The sequence below is a fragment of the Ixodes scapularis genome, unplaced genomic scaffold, assembly GCF_016920785.2.
Source record: "Ixodes scapularis isolate PalLabHiFi unplaced genomic scaffold, ASM1692078v2 PGA_scaffold2__306_contigs__length_199485367, whole genome shotgun sequence".
Lineage (NCBI taxonomy): Eukaryota > Metazoa > Arthropoda > Arachnida > Ixodida > Ixodidae > Ixodes > Ixodes scapularis.
Window position 1 is genome coordinate 22523427 of NW_024609857.1, and position 19006 is coordinate 22542432.

At 48.7% G+C, this 19006-nt stretch overlaps 1 protein-coding gene across 1 annotated transcript; it reads right to left on the reverse strand.

The window, feature by feature from the left end:
- Nucleotides 1–296: 296 nt before the first annotated feature.
- LOC120842611 (piggyBac transposable element-derived protein 3-like) lies at nucleotides 297–1544 on the reverse strand. Its single transcript, XM_040213752.1, has one exon. The coding sequence runs from the start codon at nucleotides 1542–1544 to the stop codon at nucleotides 297–299; it is 1248 nt and encodes a 415-aa protein (XP_040069686.1).
- Between the last annotated feature and the right edge of the window lie 17462 nt (nucleotides 1545–19006).

A 19006-nucleotide genomic window follows, 5' to 3' on the forward strand; every position in this document is an offset into this window, starting at 1 on the left:
TTGTAGGCCTGATAGCCCCGCCGAATTTAGTCTGCAGCCGCGTGCAAGTGGCCGCGGTGGCAATGCACCGGCTCCCACGCCCGGAGGCCCGACGTTGCCCTTCTGGAAACTTCTGGTCCATTCGCGTTGTTGTCTGCTCTCGCTTAGAGCTTTCCTTAACCCTGTAAAGCCCACTAGCACAAGGACTTTGAAAAAAAAAACACGAGAACATGTTTATTGCCTTCTAACCTCGAACAGACTATATTCATGCTGAAATCGTAATACAATACCTTCCAATTAATAAAATATTCAGCGTATCACATATGATACAGTGGGCTCTCTTCAGGCATAAGTGCACAGCCATAGGCTCGTGGCTTGTGGTACTCATAGAAGCAGTTTCTGTCCTTGTTGACGCACAGGGTGATTTCACACTTTGCACAGATGATGGAGCTGAATCTGTTTGCGCTTGGTACACAGTTCTTGCATCGTAGCCTGTTGCTGGTGACAAGTGGTAGGTGCCCAACACCATCCTTTCGGATGTCGTTTTGCAGCTCTTTTGGCGTAACTTTCCTTTTCTTCGCTGGAGGTGATGGCAAGCACGCCGGCCGTCCCCTTGGAGCTTTCCCTGACAGCATCAAGCTTTCCGACAACATTGCAATGAATGTTCTTAGCTTCATTGGCTTTGTGTTAAGCTGTGCACATTGGCGCCAGTGGATATTCCATCCATTCACAACACAGATGTAGATGGTGTGGTAAAATATGTATAAATACCAGCGCCTAGACCTGATGGTGTACTTGTACAGGGATACTTGGTAGTTGTGCTGGTCAATACCTCCCATGAAACTGTTGTAAACAGCCACGATATCCGGCCGGGGGACATCAATGTGCACCTTGGCTTTACGGTCATACCTTTTTACATGTCCTACTGGCTCTACCGACACAAAGTTTGACACAAGTGTCACGGCTTTTCTGTCAAACCAACGAACAACAGCAAGGCCTTTCGCATTATCCACTCTATGGTCATGTGCGCCTTGGCCAAGCTTTTTCAAAGTTTTTTCATCCAAAAGCTTGCAATCTCCGAGTCTGTTTTGGCGCAACGTTCCAACAAATTGGATGCCTCTTCCAGTGAGCTCTTCCACAAGATCCAAGCTGCTAAAAAAGTTGTCAGCTGCAACTTTGAAACCTTCATCGGATGGCACTTCATTGCACATGCTAAGGACAGTGTCGCCTCCAAGCCCATATCTGTATTCTTGATTGGACTGTCCCTGGTAAACTTCAAACTGGTAAAGAATGCCAGTCGTACCAGCTCGTCCCCATAGCTTGAACCCCCATGGTGTCGGCTTGTTGGGAATGTATTGTTTTAGAAAGCTCCTCCCTGTAAATGCGACCATGATTTCATCAACCGCATTAAATTCCTCTTGTTCGATGCTTGCAAGATTGCGTTGCAGTCCCAAAATCCAGGGTCGAAGCTTCCACAGCTTGTCCTTCTTCTCTTCTTCTGTAACTTCCAGGTTATTAACAACGTGGAGGCACTTCATAAGTCTCAAGAAACGGTTACGAGACATTGTATCTGCAATAGGTGAGTACCCTGTGCCCTGCTCCCAATAGGACCTGACGTTGGGCATTTTCACCAGTCCCATTTGTAGGTACATACCAATATACTGCTCAAGTTCCAAAGCAGTGGTATTGACCGAACTTCCGTACTTCTGCGTGCTGTAGAGGTTTGTGTGCTCGACTAACCTCTTTAGCGTGTCGTTTGCGAGGAACTTCCTGAAGAGCGTGATAGGAGATTCCAAATCGTCCGGCTCACTGAATGTTCTTGAAAAATCTGGGTGAGGTACCTGGAGCAGATCTTTTTTCCATTTGTTTCCGGGAAGGGATGTTACGATTCCGGGCCGAGCATGCTCCCACTTCCAAGCGTCGTGGACTTCGAAGATACTGAGGAGCGTTCACTGAGAGGAGAAGACGTTTATATACAGGAATATTTACATCGTCATCTTTCAGCTTTGGCGTCTGAGAAGGGAAGACTCTTGACGAGTCCGAGCACCGGCCAATGCAGCCTCCTTGAGGCTTGAAGTGGCGAGGGGGTCCCTGTCCAAGGTCCCGCGAGGGGAAAGGGCACTTTCGTCACCACGGGACGTCTCTGCAGGTCTCCCGGGACGCGGACCTCCCACGTGGTCACACCCCGGTACAAGCATCCCTCTCGTCCCGTCTCCCAGAAGATCGCGGGAACAGGCAGCTCTCCCGATCACACGTCGAGACCCAAACGTCTCCACTTGTCTACGTCGTTCATTAGCACCCGGTCCGAAGGCCGAGGAAGCGGGCCCCCGTTTCTCAGCGGGGTGTCAGGGGGGTCAGCTCCCGCTGTGCCGGGTGGCCCGCTCGGTGTCGCCCGGAAGCCGCACCCCACCCACGCCGCGTCGGTCGGCATGTTCGGCGGCGCCAGAATGCCGAGCCCGAGTCTCTGGTCACTCGATGGGTGGTCGATGGCGCTGCCAGGAAGCCGAACCTGCCCTCTGGGTGGCCGATCATAACAGGGAGGACGATGCCATGGATGAGCCGCAGTAGTCTTCCAGCTCTTCTTCCTCGTCATTTCCGTCCTCGTGACCTGCAGTCTGAGGAAGGTCCCAATCTTCGTCTTCGGTTTCCGCACAGTCGGGGGGGTTCCAGTCTTCGTCTTCACTTTCGAAGAGATCGCTAAAGTCACTCACGTCTTCACCAGTGACGACACGCTCCAGAATGTCCCTCGCTGTGATATCTAAAAAAAAGCAAAGCGGAATTAGGCCTCTGTACTAAGGAGTATGACACGAATTTGAGACTAACAATACAATCATAGAGTAACTGATAAAAATATATAGCCTCAAATGGCGCCCACTGTATCAAAAACGCTACGCTCAAAATTGACGCACTATCAGCCAGCCTATAGAGTCGAGATGTGACCAGTTATCATATCCTCTGATCCCACCACTAATGTAGAATAACGTTGATGCAGTCGTTTGGTAAGAAAGACATCCACTCACCATTTTTTGCGTAGAAAGATCTCGTCGGGATGCCTGCCCGCTCGCCGCCCGAATCGGCCATTTTTCAAAAGCGTCCAGAAGACACCAAGCGGCGCTTTTTCGAACTAGACACACGTGAAAATTCCTTTTACTGTATCAAAAGTGATACTATGGGTTTTCCATTCATCCAAATGTACACGAATCTGAGATTTTAGGTTTCGAAATCGGCGTAGCAAATATGATACGCTGGGTGCTGTGGGGTTAATATAGGGCGCGTGTGAGAGCAGCCCCTGACCGCACGGGAACGCGCAGACAAGAGTCGTAGGCCGGATGAGAACGGCTTGGCGTGGTCTTGTGGCATTTTCAGACATACACCGCGGCGGTATATCTCGACGCTATATTAGAGCGCTAAACTTGCTGGTGGAGCACTCACTTCACACAATGAGCACACTGTGTCCGCTAGGAGCCGCTACCAATCGCCCAGCGAACAGCGCCACGCGCGGCCACTTCTGAGTCAGCGTAGGGAGAGCTGTAGAGCTCCGCCGCCGCTACCATTGCTCCAGCGCTTCCGCCAATATGGTAGCCCAAGCAGGCATGTCGACCTTGCAACACCCACCAATGTGCCCCTGCAGTCGAGCGCGACTGCTGAGGACGCTTCCCGAGGAGTACGCGCGACGCCGCCGCGAGAGGCGCGCGTATCGGCTCTGAGTCAGATCTGCAGGGTGTCCATATTAGTCATGCTTCGCTGCTTCGGTGCTACGTAACGTTTAGGTCAGCGCTGCTTCTGCGCTTGCGTTGATTCATCGCTCTGACGTTGATAGATCTACGTATATCTGTGAATCAGGCTATATTCTTTATTTTGTTCTATGGTATGTTTGTGTGTATTTTGTTTTAACACAAGCTCAGGTCATTGACCCTTTAGTTTTCTCAGTTTATTCATCCTGCCTTGTCACCCATCGTGACATTAACCTAGCCTGGATCCCCTTGTCCCCGACGTCACCAGTCCGAGCTGCGCAGTCGAGGGATCGAACATATACAAACACCAACATTTTAAAAGCGCAAGTCACCGGGCATTTGATGTTCTATATTAGGTTCGAAAATAAGGGAACGCGTTGAGAACGATGACAAACGCCATGGCGTTGAGTTTTTGACGCCGTTTGATTGGTGCCATGTGTATGTAGCGCCGGCTGTGGAGTATAGAGGGTATGGACTACGAGTAGAATTACATCCCAGAATTACAAATGTAGTAATATCAGGAACGCTTTCCCTACGAATTTCTGTGTCCTAAGGAACCTGATCATTACTTACAACGTGCAAAGAGTCAAAACAGATTGTTACTGGTCGACGGTATGGAACGCTACTGCATATAGATCCAGTTGTTAGTTGACATGTCCCCCCCCCCCCTCCCCCAGCAGCTGCAAGTTCCAAACTGAATATCTCAATGATCAGGTCCCATGTCCAGACATGTATGTATGTATGTATGTATCTTTTATTTCAGACACAGGCGAAAGGCGATGAAGGCGCTAGGTTATGAACACTGAATCATTTAATATAGCCACAAGAGATACCTTCACAGTATTTTATTAGTTTATGAGGCCATCAAGACTTGGTGCCACATCAATATCGCGAGGTTTTGAGTTTGACCCACACCAGGCGCGGGCACAGCGTTTGCGCAGAAATCAGATTCGCGTGAAGTGAGGAGTCTCTGCATGTAAAAATGCTGTATACGCTAAAGCTAGCCATGGAAATATATTATTACTACAACAATGAACAAAATAAATTTTGTGAAACTTATCATACCAAGACAACAAAATATGATCTGCGGAATGAAACTTACATAAAACCCAAAATACGGACAAACTATGGCTCGCAAGCATTAGCCTACAAAATATCAGAAATCTTAAATGGACACCCCTGAGTGGTTGAACTATTAAAATCTCCTACTTCATTACCTAGATTTAAGAAGACCATCAAACACTACCTTTTGGACGCCTCTAAATAGTTTAATATTTGTGTATGAGTGCATGTATGTATGAATGATATGTATTTTGTATTCTGTATTTGTATTTGTAGTTTTGTGAGAAGCGTCTAGCCATACGCCATCTGTTATATTTCTGTGTATTCAAGTGGAACCTTGATTGTAAAACATGTTTTCCTGTTTAATGTGCATATGTTAATCAAATGTTTCTATGCTTGCAACTCGTTGGTCTGTTTGTGTTATTACCATTTTCTTTTTTTTTTCTGCTGTGCGATGTATAACGGTGGGGGCGGCCTTGTCAGGTAAAGTCTGTTAACCTTTTGCCCACTCACCCGTGACTCAAGAAGTCCAAATGAAGGTTATTATTATTATTATTATTATTATTATGTGCATGCCAACGGCAGCACCACGACAGCTGTGTGACGTCAGATCCCCAACGTAGAAAAAGACGTACAGATATATTTATAAAATAAAGCAAGCCAACACCTGCGCCCGGGAGAAAGGAGCGGGAATGGGAGTGGGGTGGAGGAGGAGTGCAGGGTAAAGTACTCCGGACCTCACGCGTTAGAGTTGGTGCAGACCTCTTTCGAGACCGACTCCGCAGTCAGCGTGTCAAGGCCAATGACGCACCCTGTCGAGTTTGCGGTGTTCGCGTTCTTCACCGTCACCGTTATTGGCATAGGTCTAGGCTTTGCCTTCAAGAGGACAGGCCACTTGAACATCGAAGAAATGTTCCTCGGTAGCCGGACATTACTGATGGTTCCGTTGGCCCTGTCCTCCCTGGCCTCCGTCGTGTCGTCTACGGGAATCATCGCGTTCACTGCCCACTACTACGCTTACGGCCCTCACTTGGGATGGACGGCGTCCGTGGCCACCTTACTGCTGATCCCCTTCACGATCCATGTCGATATACCTGTACTTTACAGACTGAAGATAACGTCAGTATATTTGAGGTGAGCCGTTCCTAAAATCTTATATATATATATATATATATATATAGAGAGAGAGAGAGAGAGAGAGAGAGAGAGAGATAGATAGAGAGATAGGTAGATAGATATAGAGAGGAAGAGATATTGTCACCGATAAGGTGAGAACGGCAGCAAAGAGCTTCAGTTGTCCAGCATCCAGCGCGAGCTTCCTACCTTCGGCAATGCTTCGACATCTCGTGCACCTCGAGCACTCGCGCTCGTAGCCAAGGCACGGCGGAAGGCATGGAGCGCATGCTGGAAGCCGGGTGTTCGAAAGGCACGCCCTGCCGTTTTCATTATGTCACTGACTATAGTTTAACACGGAGTCTGAATTCACGCGATGCATGATGAGTCTAACTTCGTGTTTCTTAAAATTTTGAGGCGTTTAAATTCATGTTTAGCGGAACGAAAATCTCCTTGCTTTGAAAACTCCCATTTTTGTTAATAAAGTTAAGCCTTTGAAATGGAGGTGAAACTTGTTCGAGCATCTACGCACGTGCTGCTCAATTCATTTCCCTCTCTAGGAGAAAGAAATAATTGCATTGACGCCACAGATTATCGATTATTATACTGATTGGTTTGAGTATTTGCAATTAGATTGCTTATAAGAGCTGCACACTGCCCGTATATTACGGCAATGAAGCTCTTGTGGAACGATCATGAGCAAGAAATTAAGTTACAAATTTAATGCACACGTTAATCTTATACAAACTCGTGTTTATCTTGATGTCTAAATAGGGCTGGGTGTCGATTAAAAAGCTTAACCCGATTAATCATCTATCATTAATATATTAATTAATCGATTAATCGGTTTCATCCATTTTCATGCTAAATATATTTTTAAAGTTAAATTTAATTTATTTGTTGCCTTTGCTGAATATGGCATAAACATCCGAATATGGAATTCCTATGTTCTATCAACGTTAAAAAACTAATGCAGGTACGAGAAAAAAAAAGTTGTGAAACAGCTTGGATGGAAAAGAATTTTAAAGTAAATCGAAAAAAAAATGTTCGTGCTATATTTACGGCGCGAAACGAATTTGTAGTTAACGCCCGTGGGAGCCCGTGGAAATGTGGCAACTAGCAGTCACGTGACTGGCCACTATAGTCACGTGGTGCTTGAGCTCTTTCGGGAGCTTCTCATAGGCTCTAAAAGTTACTTATTAATTTTCGTTTTTTCTTCACTTTTTTTTTTTTTTAATTGAACTATTTTGATGTGTGAGAAACAACAAGTACAAAAAAGTCGCCTCCTCCGGTTTTGACTGGTACGACTGGAGCGGAAGCTGCGAGCAATCGTCCACACTGTCCGCAGGCGCATCAGTGGCCTCGGAGCTTTCCGCGGGGAGGTTCGCAGGCCTTCGAGGCGTGTCTTCGTAGGGACGAAGCCCTACCTGCTTGATGCGGTCGAGAAGTCTACGCTTCAACTCCGGATCCATCGCAAAAGACGCGGACTATCACTGCTACCACCACCAGCACAGAAACCTTGTGGGATTTCCCTTGCTGCTACCCGTCTCGGAGAATGACACAGCACACCGGTTCAACAACACGTAAACATTTAATGACCGCTATCGCCTGCGCCGCGATCCCAACAGCCCCCGCGCATCCGCTGCGACGGCCTTTTATCAGCGGCGGAGCGCCGCTCGCGTGGCCAGTTGCCCTTGGCCCCCTCGTGGCCAAGATGACCACTTATGATTGTCGGAGGGGCAGCCTGGGCCAACCGCTTGGAATCGCCAGGTTGCCCACACATCTCCCCCCTTCCAAAAACGAAAACAGAGGACGTCTTTGATGGTCTTCGGGGGAGCCTTCCTTCTTGGTCAGCAAGGGTCTTCTCAGATGAGCGAGCACGGGTCCGACGTCAGTACTTCACTGACGTCGGACCCGTGCTCGCTCGTCGGACCCGTCAGCACAGTGGGCAGTACCGATGCAGCCATGGGGGGTGGTCTGATGATGGGAGCTGCGTCGCCGCTGTCTGGCACGAGGAACTAGAAATTAAAAACAACATGAGGCCATGGCGCGGTAGGAAAAAGTAGCCGCGCACACGAAAGATGCCTGTCCCACTGTGCATGCGGGAGCGCGGACCATTTCTCTTCTCCCCCCCCAAAACACCGAAGAGGGCATGAAGATAATACGCTTAAAACTCGTGCTACTCCCGGTAGTCTTCACCGCCGTCTCAAGTTGTACCGCGGTAGAGACGGTGTGGAATCTTCCGAGAGGTGGTCCGGATAGTCGTCATCTGGAACCTGCGACACATCTACCTCCTCGGGTTCATAGAAAGCTTTTAGGTCGGCGACATGAATAGACCCGCACACTTCACCAGATTCACAATGCACCAGCTCATAAGACAGGTTGGAGAGCTTGCTACTAACACGGTAGGGGCCATCCCACCTCTTTGCTAAAGAGGCCGTGAAGCCTCTAGCAGCATCACTCAGCGGATGAGTTCGCCTCAGTACCAGATCTCCTACCTTGAACTGCAGATTTCGCCTCCCCTTGTTGTACTGGTTTGCCTGCTGCAGTCTCGAGACGTCGAGGCTCTCTCGAGCTTCACGCAGGTTCTCCGTGAAACGCTTCCGGAGATCTTCTGCGAACTGCGTGGTTGTGCGCTGCGTGCTTGCAGGATCTGTGCAAAGGAGGCCGTTTCCCAGGGGAAACACGAGCTCTTTTCCAAAGTTAAGTTGGGCCGGAGTAAAACCCGTGGACCGGTTGATTGTTGTGCGGGTAGCGAATGCCATTTCTGCTAATTTCGCGTCCCAGTCTTTGTGTCGCTCTGTATGCGATACTAGCATCTGCTTCAGGTTACGGTTCACTCTTTCCGTGATATTCGCCTGTGGATGGTAGGGCGAAGTCCGTTTGTGCCGTATGCCTAGCGCCTTACACGCATCCACGAACACCTTGCTAACAAAATAAGAAGCGTTGTCTGTAATAAGCGTTGCGGCAAAGCCAAAGCGCGCGAACGTCTCGAGAAGACAGTCCCAGATTTTCTTAGAGTCTAGTTTGCGCAAAGGAAACATTTCGACCCATTTTGTGAAATGGTCGGTCACTACTAGCAAATACTGATTGCCGCGTGGACTACGGGGAAAGGGACCGACAACGTCGCAGGCAACACACTCCCAGGGGTACTTGCTTTTGACCGACTGCATTAAACCTGGTGGTTGGCCACCTCGGGGTTTTGCCTTCTGACAAACCGGGCAGCTACGAGCGTACCTCATCACATCCTGCCTCATACCTGGCCACGTTGCAATTTGGGACAACTTTTCGTACGTTTTGCTCCCACTGCTGTGGCCTGCCAAGGCGGGATCATGCATATATCTTATAAATGACTTACGCAGTTTACGTGGTATTACAGACCGGAATGGCGGGCCGCTGGACCCATCGTCCGCCTGGGGGATGTATCGCAGCAGGATGCCGTCGCTGCTGAGCAGGTATGAGTCCAAGTCTCTGGGATTCCCAGCGTCGGCTGAGTTTTCTTCTGCCAGCTGGTGCATCACCTTCTGACAAAGTCCATCGGACAGCTGGGCCGCTCGGAGCTCCTCTCTGCTCACCAGGGTTCCCCACCGCGACTCTGGTGTGATGGGCGCCGCATTGGCCAGTGCCACCAAGTCGGGATCCACCTGCATTTCCTGCCCGAGAAGTGGAGCACGGGACAACGCATCTGCAACGTGGTTAGCCACTCCACGCTTGTACTCGATTGTGTATTTGTAGCGCTGGAGCGAAAGGGCCCATCGAGCGAGTCGTCCTGCAGGGTTTTGAAGCCCTTTGAGCCACGAGAGAGCCATGTGGTCAGTTTGAATGCTAAACGAAGCGCCGTCAAGGTACATGTCAAACTTCTTAAGCGCAAAAATAATTGCCAGGCACTCTTTTTCGGTTGTTGAGTAGTTTCGCTCCGCTCCGGTTAACGTATGACTGGCGAAAGCTACGGGACGAAGAACGCTGTCATGTTCCTGCAGAAGGACTGCTCCTAATCCGTAATCGCTTGCGTCGGTCTGCAAGACGAACGGACGATTCAAGTCGGGCAGGTTTAAACACGCGTTTTCAGTCACAGCCCTTGAAAGACACGCGAATGCGGTTTGCTGCTCTTGCCCCCAGCACCATTTCGTTTTTTTGCGGAGCAATCGGTTCAGGGGTTCAGTTATCTCAGCGCATTGCGGAATAAAGTCTCTATAAAACGCAATCATCCCGAGATATCTCTGTAGGCTTTTGACGTCATAAGGGGGTGGGTACTCCGTTATTGCGCGCAGCTTATCTTCATTCGGCCGCAGCGTTCCGTTATCCACAACAAATCCGAGAAGGTTGATTACAGGCGATGCCAACTGGACTTTATCTGGATGAATCGTAAGGCCGGCTTGACGCATTCGTTCGAGTATGATCTGAAGGTGCACGAGATGCTCCTCGAATGTTCGTGAAAAGACCACTACGTCATCCATGTACGCCATCGCAAACTCGTACTTCGCGTCACCGAGGACAACGTCCATTAGGCGTTGAAAGCTGGCGGGAGAGTTGGACAAACCAAAGGGAAGGCGAGTGAATTCGAACAACCCCCTATGGCAAATGAATGCGGTCTTCTTTACATCAGCCGGATGAACTTCGATTTGAAGAAATCCGCGGCTGCAATCGAGGGTTGTGAAAACAGTCGCGTTTCCAAGGGCATACATTACTGAGGAAATACTAGGAAACGGGTAACTGTCTCTGACTGACACTTCATTTAGGCGCCTGTAATCAACACAAAGCCTTGCTGTGCCGTCCTTCTTTAGAGCAAGGACTACCGGGGAAGCCCACGGGCTTTTTGACTGACGTACTGCGCCTGTGTCGATCATTTCCAATAGCGCCGCATCAAGAAGTTCGCGCTTGTGAGCACTTATGGGTCTCGGATTGCACCTCCGGGGAGGTGCATCCTTGGTTTCGATGCGGTGCTGTAGGAGATCGGTTTTCCCAGGTCTTTCCGTGAACATCGGCGAGAAGGGTTCCAGCAGTTGCTGGAGCTGCTTCTGTTTGTCTTCACCGGAACACTTTTGCACGGCTTTGAGCACGCTGTCTGGAAGTAAAGGCATCTGCCCGGCAAAGTTTAACGGGAACGCTTGGCCGCGAATACAATCCTGCCGTCTGGTAAACGGCGTTAATTTCGTTTCGCCACCCAACCAATATCCAGCCTGGGCAAAGTCGAGCAAAACCCGCTCCGCTGCAATAAAATCTCTACCAAGGATCATGGGCACCGGCAGTTCTGGGAGGTATACGAACCGTTGTCTTCGTTTTCTACCATGAAAGGAAATTCGTAACCTGACTGCGCCGGCAGCAGGCAGTACGGACCCCGATGCTACTTGCAATTTCACGTTTGCTGACCGAAGATGTATCTTTCTCTTGTTACATTCCGCAAATACTGCATCCCCAATAAGCGATATGTTTGCTCCAGTATCTAAAAGAGCGGCTACTGGCATACCTAGTACATTCACAGTCATACGAGGTTCAAGAGACTTGGGTGTAGATTCGATTCTACTCACAGCTGGGATGAGCAATGTCGGTTCCTCGTTTAGTGAGGTTGTTCCTACCCCCGTCGGCTGGTGCGAGTCCATTAGCGGCCGGCCATCCAGAGCGACCATCCTTGGTGTTGAGAACTTCAAAGCGGCTCTGACGCTGGGGATCGTGCCGGCCTTTGGCTGAAAGGGAATCGCATTAGGGTCCAACTCAAATGCAGTTGCTTCGGGTAGCGTAGGACCGGGAACAGTGGAAGCTGTACGCCCGGGGATCAGTGCAAAGGCAGACGCGCCGGGAGTCTCATGACCGAGAATTTTGTGAGCTGGCCGCCCGGGTGTCACTGCAACAGCAGGCACGCCGGGAGTCTCAAGATCGCGAACGGTGTGAGCTGGGCGCCCGGGTGTCGGTGTGAAAGCCGACACGCCGGGAGTCTCACGGCGAAGAGTGTTATGAGCTAGCCGCCCGGATGTCTGTGCAAAAGGAGACACGCCGGGAGTCTCAAGACCGCGAACGGTGTGAGCTGGGCGCCCGGGTGTCGGTGTGAAAGCCGACACGCCGGGAGTCTCATGACGGAGAATGTTGTGAGCTGGCCGCCCGGGTGTCACTGCAACAGCAGGCACGCCGGGAGTCTCAAGACCGCGAACGGTGTGAGCTGGGCGCCCGGGTGTCGGTGTGAAAGCCGACACGCCGGGAGTCTCACGGCGAGGAGTGTTATGAGCTAGCCGCCCGGGTGTCTGTGCAAAAGTAGACACGCCGGGAGTCTCAAGACCGCGAACGGTGTGAGCTGGGCGCCCGGGTGTCGGTGTGAAAGCCGACACGCCGGGAGTCTCACGACGAAGAGTGGAAGTGTTATGAGCTGGCCGCCCGGTTGTCGATGCGAGAGCAGACACGCCGGGAGTCTCAAGACCGCGAACGGTGTGAGCTGGGCGCCCGGGTGTCGGTGTGAAAGCCGACACGCCGGGAGTCTCATGACGGGGAGTGAAAGTGTTATGAGCTGGCCGCCCGGTTGTCGATGCGAGAGCAGACACGCCGGGAGTCTCAAGACCGCGAGCGGTGTGAGCTGGGCGCCCGGTTGTCGACGCGAACGCGGACACGCCGGGAGTCTCATGACGGAAAGTGTTGTGAGCTGGCCGCCCGGTTGTCGATGCACGAGCAGACACGCCGGGAGTCTCAACACCGCGAACGGTGTGAGCTGGGCGCCCGGGTGTCCATGGAAAATCGGACACGCCGGGAGTCTCACAACGAGGAGTGTTATGAGGAAGAAAAAGTGATAGAGGGCCACCGAGGGTCGATAGAAAAGCGTCAGTCCCCGGAGCCCGTGTGAGCCTCCGGGAGGCCCGGAGGCGGCTGCGGCGACTCGATCTCGTGGATTGTGTTTTTGACGCGGCCGGCGGAGAGTAGAAATTTCTTACCACCGCCGGCCGTAGCCGTTTCCCTGTGTCTGAGGCGGCCGCTGCCGTTCGCTGCAGTCCCGGTGTATGTGTCCTGGCTGGTCGCATCGAAAACAACGGGGCGTGACCCGCCCGTCGGCTTCGTGCGGTGTCTCGCTCTCTTTTGCCTCTCCCGAGCTCCGCGTTACCGGTCCAGAGGACAAGAACTCATCTTGACCAATGGAGGGGCTGTAGCGTTGTGATTGCGTGCCTTCGTAACCGCTGCACCTCCGTGATTCGTATGCACGAGGATCTAGGGTTCGTGATTCGTATGCACGAGGATCTGGGGTTCGGGGGACGGGCGCCTGATTGGAAGCGTCTTGTTCTCTTTCTACTCTATGTGCACGTGCGTTTCCAGACCACGCAAATGATGGTTCCAGAGTCATGTTCTGCGGTGGAGGGGGTCGGTATCTTAGTTCCGCGAGGATGTCGGCCTGGATGGTGATTGCCTCCCGTGCCATCTCGTCTAAATTCGTAAAGGTACGTCCCCTGAGATGGGGATGGAAACGCGGGTGGCTTTGGCGGATGGCGCGTTGTACTTTCTCCGCGTCCGGTGCCGCGGCGTCGGCGATATCGTACAGGCCCTGGAGAGCCCTTACAAACTCAATAAGTGACTCTTCCGGGTGCTGTGTGCGCGCGCGCAGCTCGTCTTTAATCCGCACGCTGTAATCCGGAGGCAGGAACTCCGTCCTAAATCGTGCCTCAAAATCTGACATACTTGTGAATTTAGTTTGTCTTTGCCTCCACAGTGCTGCACTGTCTGTCAGTGCAACCGGCAAAAGGCGGGTGAGGATGGTTTCGTCGTCAATTCCCGACGCAGCTTGGTAGTCGCGCAGTTCCGAGACGAACATCGCAACTGACTTTCTATCTGCGTACCCCGAAAAAACCGGAACGCTAAGCGAGAGCCTTAGGAAGTCCCTGGGGGGCGTACTTCCAGCAGGAGTGGGTCTTGAGCGCATCATCTGCTCTCGTTGTATGTTAAGAAGCATGGTCATGGCCACTCTTAGTTCTGCTAGACCACCCTCTAATGATGCGTCTACCGGGACTGAGACTGCAGGCTTAGCGTCTGGTTTTATGTCACTGGCGGCGTTATCCGCGAGTGCACCGAGCGTCAAAAGGTCGTCCTCACTCACGTTTCTGTCGGCGTCCTCTGTAGACGACATCGTGTTGTAGTGGAGACTTGCGCAGGTCGATGAACGTGGGCTTCCGAAGAAACGCCCCCTCAACTTTGGGCAAACTCAGGAACGCAAAATTGACTATGTAAAACGTAAGAACGAACCCAGTTTGCTGCCATCCTCCCAGACGAGCAGCATATCACGTCTGGGCGCCAGTGTGGGATTTCCCTTGCTGCTACCCGTCTCGGAGAATGACACAGCACACCGGTTCAACAACACGTAAACATTTAATGACCGCTATCGCCTGCGCCGCGATCCCAACAGCCCCCGCGCATCCGCTGCGACGGCCTTTTATCAGCGGCGGAGCGCCGCTCGCGTGGCCAGTTGCCCTTGGCCCCCTCGTGGCCAAGATGACCACTTATGATTGTCGGAGGGGCAGCCTGGGCCAACCGCTTGGAATCGCCAGGTTGCCCACAACCTTAAGAACACAGCATGCACCAAATTTCAGCGGAAGTCGCAGGAGGCTTGGCTTGGCGGTTCAGCTGAACAGCCAAGCCAATCCAAGCGGCTTACCTCTCCTCCCCGCTACGGGCACAGACGCGAGAGAGAAAAGTTGAACGGACGACCGTTACACCTCGCTTGACAAAAAATAAACTCGAGACGAAATTATGCAATTATGTTTTATAACATCCTTTTTTCATCCAGGTTCTTTGAATTTATTTTTCTTTCCTTGTGTTTTTTAAATGTTTTAACTTAATGTTTGCCCTCCATGCAGGTGTTCTCGTCCCCACTTGTGTCGCGGAAGTGTTTACTTTTTACTTTCCTTTGCTTCCTTAAATTTTTACCGACTAACCGGTCAAACACTCAGTTCTGATCAAAGCATTAATCGATTATGAGTAGCTTAATCGATGAATTGCCTAGCCCTACTAAACATGTACAGTTAATTTCAGTCCTGTAATATACAGTCTATCAGGTAAATATTCGGGGGACAAACGCCGATGCACTTTGCTGTCACGTTTTTCTTAAAATAAATCTGACGCTTCTGTTACCAAAGCTCGCACGAAAAAAGGAAGAAAGTATGGTGGAGGTTTGCCTTATATTTTTAATTAATGCGAGAAATGAGTTAGAAAATTCCTAATTAGTACCTTAAAAGTCAATATTTCTGAGAGCACAATGAGTAAATGGCAACGATACCACTGCGTTAAACTTACTTGGTAATTGAAACGAAAGAAACAGGCGCATATATGTGTTTATTCTATTTCTACAAAGAGGCAATCGACTTGCCTCTTTGTAGAAATAGAATAAACACATATATGCGCCTGTTTCTTTTGTTGGCAGGTTGAGATCCGTCCCTATTATATCTTTTCAATGTGTTTTTTTTTCGATCATATTTGTTTGTAAGAAAAAATAACCCAGTGTTTTGTGCACCCTTCGTGTGTGAGTGTTGTCCTTCTTCGTCCGAAATTGTAAACTTTAACAACGCAGAACAAAAAATAATGACTTAGCTCAAACCCAAGCTTTATTTATGTTTCTGCCAGAGAATTAGTAATTTCGTGCAGGTATCTCCAAACGCTTTGGCTAAGGGGACGGCATAGGAATCAGTCGCGGTCTGGAGGGCCGAAAAAAAAAAAAAAAAAGAATACGAAAACAAAAACGAGGAAGTACTCAATAAATAAACCCGAATAAGTATCCAAAATGGAAGATTGGGCGTGTTGGTAAAGCATGATGATTAAAACGTACAGCGTAAACAAACAAGAAAGAAGAGAAAGGACACACAATCGCTGAGCTCATACAAGTGAAGTTGAATCGTCAAGGCGCAGCCCTTACTACGACCAAACCAGAAACAACTCGGGGGGGGGGGGGGGGGGGGGGGGCTCGGTCCCCCCCCCCCCCCGAAATCTTTCATTTGGCTGGGACCTCCTCTCTCCCCTCTCCCTCATACAGCATTTTGTCAGCCCAAAAACAATTTGGTACGCCACTGCTGACTGTGATGACTTGTGCGGAGGCCTTTTGTCTAGGTGGTGTTGGCTAGAGCCACCGACAACTTAAAAAAAACTCAAAGAATGGCCAAGCATGATCACGCTTCTTGCCTCGTGATCGGCTCTTGAGCGATCTTATTGGCTCATGCCGCAATATGATTGGCTGTTACGGAGTGAGATTAAGATGACCCGCCATGCCTTCGACTTAACCCCGAGACGAGTATCAGCAGGAAAAGGACACCAGCTACGAATATGACTATGAGTTCATTTTACTAGTATGCTCTAAACCTCCACCCTGGCGTGTATCTGCTCGTACATCTAGAAATTGGGAGCAGTGCGAGAGATTAACCAAGCCAAAGACTCCACAGCTGGTTTGGAGAACGACGCGAACGGTTAAACGTTCTATTTTATTGATTCCACAGTTCCCTTTCAAGTGCGGATTAAACTTTAAGTCCTGGCAACCTTCGCGGGTTATATTAGTCCTCCTCTGATGAATGGTGGCATTTCCACAGCGTCGACTATGAGTGTTTTCCGTGCTTTGTTGTTGTGTTGAACTTACGTAAACACGCTTCTCCAGAGCATCTCACCCAGGCGAAAAATGCTGAGTCATTCGCTGCTGATATTTCCACAGAAAATAACTTGTGCGCATGCTCAGAACACTTTACACAGCCCAGTATTAAAAAATGGCAGCGCGCGGAAGGCGACTATTGTAAGGGTATATTCTAAGCATGCATATTGAAAGAAAAAAACTGATGTTCGAAAGCGGTGTCGGTTTCTTTTTTTTTTTTTTTTTCCCGGCACGCGTCACCTCGGAGTTTAGTTTTTTTTTTAGTTCCTTTAGATACCTTGTAAGGCTCTAATATGTGAACGCATGAATTTAACAAAACTGTAAGGCTACAGAACGACGGAGAACTGAACTTTGGTCAACTTGCAAGGACCTGAAAACAGGTGTTGGAATTCTTAGCGCACTTGCAACGGAGTAGGACCGCTTGAGACAAGACATGCTTTTAAGCTTCTTGCGACGGTTTAGGACATGCTCCGCAGCAGCGCGTCTGATCCTATGCCGTCGCAAAAGGCTTAAACACCGGTCTCGTCTCCATCGGTCCTACTTGATTGCAAGTGTGTGAACGGGCCTTTAGTATAGGTCCAAATGTAGTGTGATATTGACTCAAACTTGGTGTTTCAGTATCTCCGAGCACGGTACTGCAATAAGATTTCCCTCACGGCCTGTACACTGCATTTCATCCTAACGGTAAGTTTCTTAATTAGTTTTATTCTCCAGATGTTGAACTAAATTAACAATTTGATGCAGTGTGCTTTGATGGGCTAGTTGGTTCATGACTAAATGGAACAGCGCGGAACATAGGACAGAAAGAACACAGCGCTCGTGTTGTCCTGTTCTTTCTGTCCTATGTTCCGCGCTGTTCCATTTAGTAATTTGATGCACGTCATTCTTACATTAAAACGCTGTAAAAAAGTATACATCAAGATATAAACTTTTATATCGTTAGTAAATCTATAGGCCGTGTAGTATCCCTAGAAATAAGTGTAGAGTGGAGGTCAGTTAATCACCTAAATTACTCTAAATGTTTTTCGACTGTATGTTAAGGCTGGCACAGAAATATTAGAACGTTGTTGAGATAACCTTACACAGCAAACTCCAAAACACCTACATAGGTGTAACCGTCCCTTTATTCACTGCCTATATGTCAGAACGTCTGATGGGTGTTGTTGGAACATTATACCATTTGGCGAGCAAACTTCCAGTTTCCTTATTACAGCTTTGATATAGGTGTGTTTAAATACTCTACGCCTTTATAATTGGTGTGCCCAAAACGTAACAGGTAATAAAGCAATGTTGTCTCTTAACTTCATAGGGCCACACATTTCTCTGCTGTATCAAGTTTTTTAGGAAGCAAATATAGGGTGACCCAAGTCACCAGGCTCGATGCACGTAGCAATCTAAAGTTTTCGTCAAAAATGTATTTCACAGGCCGCTTTTTGTTTTGTGAAATAACAAAGCGTAGCCTTCCTTCTGTAAAAATTAATGTTTGATACACCAGAAAAAGGTATGGCCCTATAGAGTAAAGTAACAATTAAAATTCAAAGCGCCATGCATATGCTTTCACTTTTCTTCGAAACAAAAACAAGACGAAAGTGTTTTCTCGAGCTACATTTTTGTCAGTCAACGGTGTCCAGATCTTTGGGCAGAAACCGAGGTTATCTGATCCCGTAAATATACCATAATACATGTGTTGCACTGCACAGAAAAGATGTGCAAGTTGAGCGACTCACATTCAACAAGCACACAGTGATATTTCATATACGAATATCACAGCCAAGCCTTGGTTTCCCAATCAGGTTTTATAATGTATGCAGACGACACAAGTGTACTTCTGTGTGCGTCGAATATGGACAAATTGATAACCACTGGAAACTTGGTTTCAGTAATATTTATTTCGTGGTCAACAAGTAATGGTCTTAAAATAAACACTGTAAAATCTAAAGCAATTATTTCATACCTGTAAATGAGCATGTTACTAGTAATTATTATCTAAAGATTGGTACCGACCAGATTGAAATAGTTAACTAGCACAAAACGCTAGGTGTCATTTCTTCAGAACATATGCAATGGGATAATTACATATAGTACCTAGTTAAAAAAAACTGTCAAAGGTTGTTAGAATAGTATGTCACTGTCGCTCTTTGTTGCCTGTAATTATTGAAATGAAAAGTTATCACACTCAGTTTAGCTCACAAATTAACTATTTTCATTTGGTTTGGGGTACAACGACTAAATGTAATGTTAACAAACTTACTATCCTTAAAGAAAATGCTGCGTTTTATTGCAAACGTGCCTTTCGACACTCATACTGAACCTTTATTATTTTTTTCAATTCAAAGTTATGAAAATTGCTAGCGTATAATACGAATACTGTTTGCTATATTTTTATTTATTTTCTACAGATGAGCTTATTTTCTTTTTTTGTTTAATTTATCCCACCTTACAAAACGTCAACCTTCTATTCAAATCCGACGCAGAGAGTTACGGAATGTGCCTCGTCTTCGTACCAATTACACATTGCAGTTAG

Excerpts from the sequence above, each read along its gene's own strand:
- LOC120842611 (XM_040213752.1), bottom strand. The coding sequence starts at position 1,544 with ATGTCTCGTAACCGTTTCTTGAGACTTATGAAGTGCCTCCACGTTGTT.